The sequence below is a fragment of the Phyllobates terribilis genome, unplaced genomic scaffold (genome assembly GCF_046119375.1).
Source record: "Phyllobates terribilis strain yellow unplaced genomic scaffold, ASM4611937v1 Scaffold_7__3_contigs__length_470593459, whole genome shotgun sequence".
In the NCBI taxonomy this organism is placed as follows: domain Eukaryota; kingdom Metazoa; phylum Chordata; class Amphibia; order Anura; family Dendrobatidae; genus Phyllobates; species Phyllobates terribilis.
In genome coordinates, this window is record NW_027362767.1 from 239,059,929 (window position 1) to 239,071,211 (window position 11,283).

The 11,283-nt window shown below is 44.6% G+C and overlaps 1 protein-coding gene across 2 annotated transcripts in view; it reads left to right on the top strand.

The window, feature by feature from the left end:
• Positions 1-5,097, top strand: part of LOC141154282 (extracellular matrix protein 2-like) — a 108,825-nt gene extending 103,728 nt beyond the window's left edge. For both annotated transcript variants that reach the window (XM_073639928.1, XM_073639929.1), the window contains exon 10: positions 4,707-5,097. In XM_073639928.1, coding sequence (XP_073496029.1) covers positions 4,707-4,893 — 187 coding nt within the window. In that variant the 3' untranslated portion in view covers positions 4,894-5,097. The remainder of the gene's footprint in view (positions 1-4,706) is intronic.
• Positions 5,098-11,283: the final 6,186 nt, after the last annotated feature.

Consider the following 11,283-nt stretch of genomic DNA (forward strand, 5'->3'; position numbering starts at 1 on the left):
GCTAAAGAATATGGCTGTGGTGAAATACAACTCCCACTGAGAAGCTGTTTCAGATTGAAAAACATTGTGCCCACCAGAGGATTTGATTCTGAGGGCTAACCTTTCTCACCCGCTCAAGAGCCCCATAGCAGCTGCAAAGTTAGTGCTATCATGAACTCTCCTGAGGTAGAAGCCAAGGCACTCCAGAGGATTCTCTGGAGGGACCGTCCAACCCTGCCAAGAAGCAGTCCTGGCTAAGAAAAGTGTGTAGGAAGGTTCCCGGACACTCTATGGCTGCTTTTTTTTACTGAGGAGGAAACACACGCAAACACGGGGAGAACATACAAAGTCCTTGCTGGGATTTGAACCCAGGATCCCAGCGCTACAAGTCTTCAGTGCTAACCACTGAGCCACCGTGCTACCGTTCACCCTCTAATATCTAACAGGCTGGAGAAACTTGCACCTACTGCCACTCTATCTTCAGCTCCTTTGTGAGAAAATGTATTTGGGTAGCCACTCAGTCTACCAAATAAAATTCCTGAGAAGGAAATTGGGGATGGCTTCGCTACTGGTACTGGGGGCAGTGCTAATACCATGGCGTCGCACCATAGTTTGCTGGAAATATTCCAGGCTGGTAGCAGGCAAGCAAATTCCCACAGAAAGGTACCAGCAGTAATGTTCAGGCCACATTTAGAGGACTTCCTGGGAGAAATGACACACAGGGTAGATACGGTTTCCCTCTATGCCAGTCCTTTCACCGAGCTAAATACAACTCTCAGCCAAAAAAGTTGTGGACTGGCTCCCTACCATCCCTGGCCACATTCACCTATCCACGTGTTTGTGGTTAGGCGGTCCTTCCCAGTAAGTGCACTGGGGAGGGCACGGGTAATGTTGTGGGACCCGTGCTTGTGGAAGGCGGAGGCGATACCGGGAAATATAGTGGTGGCTGGGGACCGAGTATGGACACCCGGCCGCCGCCGGCATTATGTTGTGAGAAGCTTCCGCCTCCACGAGCCTAAAAGGCCACATTTCAAGTGCAAGCAGCTGTCAAAAATTTGGCAGTATAGTATTGCAGCCTGTGGGTTGGTGAGTGGCTGGCTGCATACTTGCGCTTGTGACGCACACCTGGGCCTGCTGTGTCGTGCGGCATTGCGCGCACGGGGGCTTACCCGGAGCCGGATCTGATAGGGGTAGTAGTCTCGTGGCGGTGACCCGGTCCGTGCCCAGGGAGTCAAGCTGAGCGGCAGTCTTTAGCAGTAGATGTTAGAATGTTCGACTACGCCACCCGTTGAATGCGGCTATGAAGCCGCCGCTGCAGGACAGTCCGCTGAGGCCGGTGGTACGGATGTGCAGCGTGGATGGTATAACCCCCAACGGGAGGGGTATGGCCTCAGGGCAGCAGATGTGGATGATAGTGGTAGTGATGGTGCAGCAAGGAAGCTCAGAGACATGTGGTGCAGTTTCAAGGCTTTTACTCACAGGTGTTGCTCCGGTCACTTCGACCAAGAGTGACCACCCGAGCCGTGCTGCGTCCACCAGGTGCGGGACTCGGCCAACTCCCAGGCAGTTCCAGAGCGTGGTCCCAAGCTCCCCTCTATTCCTTTCTACGGGCCGTCCTCACCAGGGACCCACCTTTGTCCGGCTCCCTCGGGTCTTTTGGTGGCGAAACCTTTCCCGGCTTCCCTGACCCTATGCGTGGTTTGCCTTCCTGGTGGATATGGTGAGGGGTCGCGCCAAAACTTGTCCACGACCTCCGGTTCCTGGCTAAGGATGTTTAGCCTCTACCAGTTTGGGATCCGGTACCCTCTTCTGCCAACCCTTCACCCGTCTTAGTTCACTTGTGGGATCTCAGGGTTCCCTCTAATTGTGTCTCTGGGCCTTTCACTGGGTTTTTCCTCTTCTTCCTCTTTCTCTGCGCTTCAGGCCTGGCCCTGGAGCTGGGCCCAGCCGGAGCCACAGCTCCCTGTCAGCCCTCTCTGGCTGAACTCTCCCTCAGCTTCTCCTCAGACTCAACCTCCTGTCTCAAGATGGTGCCCACCTCTTATACTCCCTCTGACACCCGAGCCCAGGTGACTAGCACCCAATGGGCTCCTACCAATGCCCAGAGTCCCTCCCCTGTCTGCTCCTACACTACTGGGATGTTCCTCCCCCCCTCCCACTCCAGCCAGGGACAGACGCTGTCGTACCTGCACATCTACCTAGTGGGAGTACCGTTGTTCTGTCCCCCGGAAATGGGATGAGTGTAGTGCATGCAGCTAACTGAGCTCGGTCCCACACTCCATCCTTACCCGGGAGTGGAATACCACACCTCTGGTTTGAGGTGCAATACCCCTGTAGCAGCCGAGTCCTCGGGGTGCTACATTTGCATTCCAAGGAATGGGGTAGGGACAACTGAACGCTGCACTGGGACAAGGACGTGGACGGTGATTGTTGCAAGTCTGCAATGACAGATGCATGGCGGGAGGCATCATCACATGCGCCAAGGATCACTTATGATGGGCACACTTTTAGTCAGTGACCTGGGAGTCAGAGATGCTTCCAGAGGTCTTCCCCATGCTGTTCCCATGTCTTTTCAGCACTGTATGCATGTGTCTGATGATGTGTCACACAACACATGGCCAGATAAGGTTGTAAAATGTTAAAATGACATTTCCCAGTGAATGCATTTGTCTTTGTTGAAAGCAATGCAAAAGTGCAAAAACGCATCAAAAACGCTACGTGTGAACATAGCCCAAGTTGTGGAGGAGTATTTTTGTTTTTGGTTATTTGTTTTCCTTATATACAAGTCATTACCCTGGAAAGGATGTTCCTTAACATATTTCCCAGGAAAATCCATTTTGGTTTTGTTTTTAAATGTTTTATTGTGAGTCCGTAAAAGTGGCGTAATACTCTGACAATGTTGTTGACAGAAGTGACCTGGGAGTCAGAGATGCTTCCAGGGGTCTTCCCCATGCTGTTCCCATGTCATTTGAGCACTGTACCCATCGATTTGGGCAATTTTTAGGCCCTCTGCAGACCGCCGGGGGGAGCAGCCTGAAAAATGCTCGAGTTTCCCATAGACTTACATTGGGCTCATTACTCGGACCGAGCACTCGAGCATTCCAATTTGCTAGACCCGAGCAACGAGTTCCCTGAGCGTTTTAGTGCTCGCTCATCACTAATTTAGTTAAAAAGAGTTATCCCCCTTCTTGACATTTTTTTCCCTTAAATCCATGTATTTGGGGCTAAAAGTAATTTTTACAATTGGGTTCCATAAAAACTTTTACACCGTTTGGCTTTTATAGGTTCTTGGTTTGCCTGCACATTCAACTTTGGTCATAAATCAGCTGAGAGGAGTGGAGAAAAAGACAGATACAAACTCCCTGTCAGATTGTCACAGCGGGCTCACTTACGGATCCTCAGTTAGCTCATTCTGCTGCCAGTAATAGACAGTTCAACACAGAGTCTATAGAAGGCAAGCGGTGCAACATTTATAATGAAACCCAGTTGCAAAATTAATTTTTAGCCTCAAATGCATGTATTTAGGTAAAAAAAAAGTGTCTCCAAACGAGGACAACCCCTTTAATTCCATAGAACATACATGTTTAGGGGGTTCTACACTGATTGGTTATCCCATAGTCATTTTCGCCCCTTTTTCTTTCCCACAACATTTTCAGGGTTTTTCAAGTGGAGCACAGTTTGGTCTTTCCACCACTTGAGCAGACAATTTTATTGACTACCTATGAGGGTGACTACCCAGTCTCATTTTAGCCTTTAGGACAATATTTTAAGGAAGTACCCAACCTTTTTAAGGAAGTGTTCCTTATTTTCTGTTATCAATTCGATGTCAATACAAGTTTGGGTCAGATATACTGTATAAATGTCTAGAGGTCTACGTGGGATGATGTGGACCTCTTGGGTTGCTGTGGATGTGGAGTTGCGAGTGGAGTCTAAGCAATTCCTAATTTTCCATCCTTTTAACCTCTGTACGGGAAACGTGGACTTCCTTGTAAGGAATCGCCAGGTCGCTTACCCCTAGAGAGGTTTATGTTAGCAGTGACTTGTCATCAATAAGACTCAAAAGCACGGTACTAAAGCGGAAGATGATAAGCATAGTCAGGGGTCAGAACAGGCAGTGCTCTCTCATAATGGTAGATGGCGTGATTGTCAGGGCAGGCGGTGCTCTCACAATGGTAGATGGCGTGATGGTCAGGGCAGGCAGTGCTCTCTCACAATGGTAGATGGCGTGATGGTCAGGGCAGGCAGTGCTCTCTCACAATGGTAGATGGCGTGATGGTCAGGGCAGGCGGTGCTCTCTCACAATGGTAGATGGCATGATGGTCAGGGCAGGCGGTGCTCTCTCACAATGGTAGATGGCGTGATGGTCAGAGCAGGCGATGCTCTCTCACAATGGTAGATGGCGTGATGGTCAGAGCAGGCGGTGCTCTCTCACAATGGTAGATGGCGTGATGGTCAGAGCAGGCGATGCTCTCTCACAATGGTAGATGGCGTGAAGGTCGGGGCAAGCAGCAAACAGGTAGACTTAGTCATAAAACCAGACTTTGTGAACCTTGCATAGGACCAGAGTCAATGGGGGGTGTCCTCTATTCCCTACCTGACATCAGTGATATATGTACCGCAGATGTCGTAGGTGATTATATGGAGCGGGCTCAAGAGCTGACCTCTAACCGCAGCAATTGGAGCAACTTTTTGAGCAGAACTAACCTCCTCTTTTTGATAATCCATAGGTATGTGCCTCTGAATTCGATCTGCGACACCAGAATATCCCAAGACTCCAACCTGGTCTCCGTGCACCTGGAAAACAACTACATCAACCGTCGCCTCATCCCACCGACCGCTCTTTCCTGCATCAGAACCTACTACAGCGTCATCCTGCGACCTCAACACGAGGAATATGAAGACGAGGAGTACTAGAAACGCGGAAGTCATATAAACCAGAGCATAACCTATTAATGTGTAAAGAAGGGGGACTGAGCATGAGTGCGGGCAACCATACTGTTACCATATTGTTACACGGCCATTGATGGCACATGTGGAAATGTAGTACACAGGGCTGAGTGCTGGTGCTCACGCCAAACAACTTTATCTATGAAAATATTAATAAAGATTTATTGTGAAGTCGATTTCTGGCTGGTGCCTGAACGCAACGGGGCAGATTTACCAATTTTATCCAAAATTGAAAAATGTGCCAAATTTATCACACTGGATCTTGCTGGATGAAAAACTTGGCTCATCTTTAAAGACTTTTGCTAACTTTACCCCACCAATATTTTGTGCCATGAGTCTTCCCACTAAATTTTGCCCTTTCCCTGCCCAAAATCATACCCACTTATCGGGGAATGAGCAAAAAATGTCTAAAACACATAATAAATGCTAAATATGTTCACCAAATTGAGCCAGAATGCCCCCAATTCTTTGTATACAGTATATCCAACCATTCTGTGTCCTTTTCACACTGCTGCTGGGTTTGTTGCAATATATCAGTTAAGATATGAGCTCAGACTTAAAGAAGTTGTCTGGCTTATTATACACTATGTTCAAGCCAACCGTCGGACGTATAAGCGTATGGGAACGTATACCACATGACACACATTTTTTGTGGTGGCCCTCTGTATTGGAAAACATAACTTTAGTACTGACTATGGAGAAGACTCTTATTTCATACCTATTCTGTATCATTTTTACGTACAGAACACCCAGCCCATAAATAATAAACTTCTTGTTATCGGGCCCACCACTAGGGGGAGCTTACTATATTATCTAGTTTATAATGATGTTTGAAAGTAAAGGGGACCTACCACTTGCTGAATAAAATCAAGTTAAATACCTTACAAAAATCCCTGAGCTCCACTGATTCTGCCACTTTTTTCCATTTCGAGCTACGTTGCACCATTGCAGAGATATTCACATTTATTGCTTTTGGAGAGCAGTATGTGAAATCTCTGCTTGCAAACCAACTGGGTGTTTCTTTTGAGTCTTTTCTGGGGGTGTAGACTTTCACCCTTCCCTCCCAGATGCTGCCAATTACAGCTCAGCAGTTGATCTAGTAGTCATAAACGCTGCCGAGCTGTGATTGTCAGCATTTGAGAGGAAAGGGTGAAAGCACATGCCCCCAGGGAAGACTCTGAAGAAACACCCAGTTGCGCTACAAGCAGAGATTTCACATGGTGCCATCCGGAAGAAACAAATGGGAATATCTCTGCAATTGAGCGAAGCAGCACAAAATGGAAAAGAGTGGCAGAATCGGGGGAGCTCAGAGATTTTTGTAGAAGGTATTTAACTCATTTTTTTGAGCAATTGACAGGTCCTCTTCAAGTCTGCAATCCTGAAAATAGATTGCAGTCAATAAAGATGTTGAGAAAAAAATAACTAACAAATTAAAGGCTACGTAAACACTATAGCTTTTCTTGACTTACAAATCTCTCTATATTGAGGTTAGGACAGAAATTGAGGTGCTTGGAGAAGGGAGGGGCAAATGGTCTTTATAGGCATTTATAGCCTTATGCACACAACCAATGCAGACCTAACTGCAATACTAGACACTGCCCATTTATTTTTCTGATCTCATACAATATAATAAACTTTTCTATGTATTGAAAATGATGACTACAATGTTAGTATGACTGTCTCTAACCCTCGCAGGGTTCTAATATGCTATATGGCTGTACTGGGAAATTCACAGCCAGGCATATCATGTAGTCTTGCTGACAACTTTCCCAAGCTCCAGTACAAAGCAATGTAATTAATGTATCAGTATCCAGCTATTTATCATTACGACATATCTACGAATAATAATGATGACAGGACAGCTTCAATAATATGTGCATCATATATTGGTACTTTACATTTATTAATATATCTTTATTGCATTCGGGGCTCCAGTTTTATGCCTTCGGTAATTTTAGCCATCACTAGGGGGGGCTTTGAAGCTCATTGCATACTGGTTTATTATTAACTTCAATGTATTATCTGTATGCAGTAAGCACATTAGCTCCATCTAGTGGTGGTTTCATGTAGACAAAATCTCATCATTTAACTCTAATGTCTACTATGTAGAGGATTTTGAACTTTGTATCAGAAAAGTGGAGCGCTGACCACTCTAATATTAGGCCTTAATCAGACCTACCTATGTTTAATCTGTTTTTTTAAATTAGGAAAAGGTGTCGAAAGAAATCTTTTATGGGTGCACCTTGAGCAAAAACAAGGTGGAAAGGACGTCTTAACTCCAGATAAACGTGTGGTAGCAGAGTGCTATACTACCTTAATACTCAGGCAGCGCATAGCCGCTTGAGTCGGCCTTAATGGGTATTGGATGATGACATCAGAGGTGCTCCTATAGTAACCAGATGCGATCTATCACAGAGGGAGTCAATAGTAGGAGAACGGGCAAAACCCGGCGCTGGAGTCAGGACAGGTGATTAACAAAGTGTGGAAATGGTTTGGAAAAACATAGTCATAGCACAGTACTGTATTTCATGGACATTATATTATAAATAACTAGAAAATAGGGAAACCCCTGTCTAAACACGGACTCAAAAAATATAGTATTCAAGAAGGGAATTTGGACTTTCACAGAAAGCTGGCCACTAGAGTTGAGCAAAAAGATTTGCAAGACCCTAATCCAACGTTCACATACGTAGTCTGGACCAAAGCCCTGCAAAATCTTCTCCTACCTGCCAGCCTCCATGGTGCCTCTTCTGAGTAGTAGGCTTGGCGCAATGTCATACGTGTATCACGTAGGAACAATGAAGGACCTACGTATGAGATGAGGCACCAGGGATGATGCAGGTAGGAGAAGGTTTGCAAGGTTCTGGTCTGACAGCCATGGAATACAGATGAGGCCACTGGACAAGGGTCCTGCAACATCGTCTTTTGCTGAACTCTACTGTCTATCCAATGTCAAACTACTGATTGAGTGAACTTTAAAAAGTCTGAGACAACTGTGTGCACAGAGCAGTTGTCAGGTCCCTATTACAAGTCCCTTGTCGGAGGATTGAAAATTAACTATCATTGGAGGTATAAAATTTACCACCTAAATAAAAAAAATCTGCAAAAATCCGTACTCTCTCCTAAGACGCAATATAGGGGAATTTGGAATAAAAAATATATTTTTGGCAGAGTGTTTTTTTTATCAATTTGAAGAGAGAGTTTGTGTATCCATCCTGCCTATCTAGTCTCCTGCAGCACAACCCGATTGTCTTCTTAATAATGTAGCGCTACTTAATTTAATGCTTTTATCTCATCCTCATTCTTATGCGACCTAATATTATATTTTCCACTGCACCATCATGATATTGACCTGGTCGACTTCTTACTGATGAGCAACTTGTGAGAGATAACAGATTTTAACTAAGCAGTTAATAAAGTAATTAACAATACTCGCAATACTGAGTGCCGAGGCGATGACAGTATTAATTCATAGCTGAGATGACTCATTTACATATGAATAGAGAGACTAAGTCATATAAGAATTATATTCATGCCTAGGCAAACATGGGATATGAAAATGTATTGTAGTATTAGTATATTAAATAGATAGAAATGTTTGATTAAGCAGGGGTGGGACAAGGCAGGGCCTGCGGACCGTATACCCCCCTCCAGCCCATGCAGTTCACTATGAGGGCTGTCAGCAGAGTCATAGCTTAAAGGAGGATTTTTCAGATACGAGTAATATAAAAGTGCCGAAATGTCATAAAATAACAAAATGAACCATTTCTGAAAAATTCCCTCCACTTCTTTTACTCTATGGCATTTACCCCCTTTAAGCTATTTCTTTCAGGGTATATTTATACAGAGTAAGTTATTTCTTAATGTGGACTAGGGAGCAGATTCTACTCCAAAAACCCCATGAAAAACCCCTACAAATACTCTTTGCATAAGCTTTTTATTGACTTTAATGGGAAAACAGGCCCATCGTGGACTTGGGGACATTTTTTTTTCACAATGGTCACTATTTCCATTGTCCCCCATCATCTCCTCGCATTAATGTAATTCTCAGAGCAGGACCTGTTTGTATGAGGAAATGTTTGAGAAGAGGTATAGATGGTCATGCCGATCTGATTTGGGGCACCTCGCCAGCTCAAGCTAAGCTTGAGAACCTCAACCACTGAAATGGTCTCCCATTTTTGCCAAGCTCCAAAGTATCGGGTCACCGAGTGCCTACTGTGGACACTGTGTCAAATAAAGAGTAAAGCTTGGTACCTTCCTCGTAAAGTCCCCATGGACTCATTCTCTGTCCATTCTCCTTCAAGGCCAAAAACTACTTGGACACTCAATGTTCTCCTTGCAGGGGCGGAAATGGCTGATGCTTACTAATGCAAGACATTTTATAGGATGTCATGCTCCAACTACATATAAATCTGAGGATGATCAGGCCTCTCATTAATTTCGACAATAAAAAGGAAGAATGGCAGATACATCCAGAAAACTCCCAAATTTCCTGTCTAGCCCAATGTTTTCTACCAAGCTTTCATCTGCTCAGTGTTTGTCATGCAATCGGACTACACCGCAAACATTGAGGAGCTGGAAACATTTCTCATGTTTTCTTTTTATTGAGCAATTATACCTCGGTTGCTCGCCCGAAAACAAACACTCACCATTTCTCACTGTCATCCTTCTGGGCATTTCGATTATTTTTTTTTCCTAATTATACCTACGACATGGTAAAAAATCCCTTGGAAGTTGCTATATAATGGATATGACTGTAGCAAGTCAAGATCATTTTCAAGTATAGGGTGGAATGTAAGATGTATGGTCTGTGACGGACCCTCTGTTGGTCCTCGAATCCTCCAGTGAGCAGACAATAGTATACACAACGGTACGGATTGCACAAATGGTGACAAATGGTGGAATTTAGCGAGTTGCTAAGCTGAGCATATTGTGTATGGTAGAAATTTATTCCAAGATCCTTCTGCATTGAAACGCATAGTAAACTTGATAAAGAAGATCAAGAGTCCCCGGCCTGCCCACCATTGCCAATATTCCAAACTTACTACTATAGAGCACAATACTGGCATCAATTATCTAGATCGCTGAATAATAATAATCATTTTTATTTCTATAGCGCCAACATATTCCGCAGCACTTTACATTTCAGAGGGGACGTGTGCAGACAATAAAGACATTACAGAGTAACATACAACTCAACAGATATCAAGAGGAGTGAGGGCCCTGATCACAGGCTACAATCTATGAGGGGAGAAGCGAAAGATAAATGGTAAAAAGCGTTTGTGTTGTATGGTCCAGCCATCATTATAATAAATAGGGTAGTCACATAACGCTGCATGAATCGGTCACCAGCCAGTATCTGTAAAGTACAGATGCTATTAAGTGCATGTAGGGTGTTTAAACAGATGCTACGAGAGTTCAGATTAGGAAGAAAATTTTTAATGGGCAAAACTGGAATAGTTACATAAGTGAGGTGAGGCGATAGGCCAGTCTAAAGAAGTGCCTTTTTTGGCCACGCTTAAAACTGTGGGTATTGGTGATTGATTGAATTGTCTTGGGTATTGCATTCCAGAAAATTGGCGCAGCACGCAAGAAGTCTTGGAGACAGGAGTGGGAGGTCCAGATTATTGAAGATGTTAATCTTAGGTCATTAGCAGAAAGGAGGGCACAGGTAGGGGGATAGACAGAGACGAGGGAGGAGATGTAGAGTGGTGCTGAATCGTGGAGAGCTTTGTGGGTGAGGTTGATGAGTTTATATTGAACTCTGTAGCGGATGGGTAACCAGTGCAACGACTGCCACAGGGTGGAGGCATCGGTGTAGCAGCTGGGGAGGAATATGATCCTGGCTGTTATATTCAGGACAGATTGGAGAGGAGAGATTTTAGTAAGAGGGAGACCGATGAGTAGAAAGTTGAAATAGTCCAGATGAGAATGAATAAGAGCAACAGTAAGAGTTTTTACAAAGTCAAAGGTAAGAAAAGGTCGAATTCTAGAAATGTTTTTGAGGTGTAGATGACATGAGCGAGCAAGTAATCGGATGTGGTGAGTGAAGGAAAGATCTGATTTCAGAGTTGTATGTTTTAAGCATAAACTTATAATGGATGAAATCTAGCTCCAGACTGGATTTTTTCCACAGACATTTGGCGTACCTGAAGCACAGCTGTAGAAGATGTGTTTGCAGTGTGTGTCAGGGTTGCCGTCATCTGTGCCTAGTTGTTTTGCATGTAGTAGGTGCAGCTTCATCCAGGGCACTTTGCAATGTTTCATTATAATGTTTCAGAGCAGAGTCAGGACATGAGAGGGAGGAGATCAGGGCCAATGATGACTGCAATTTCTTCCTAGGTTTCTGGGTATTAA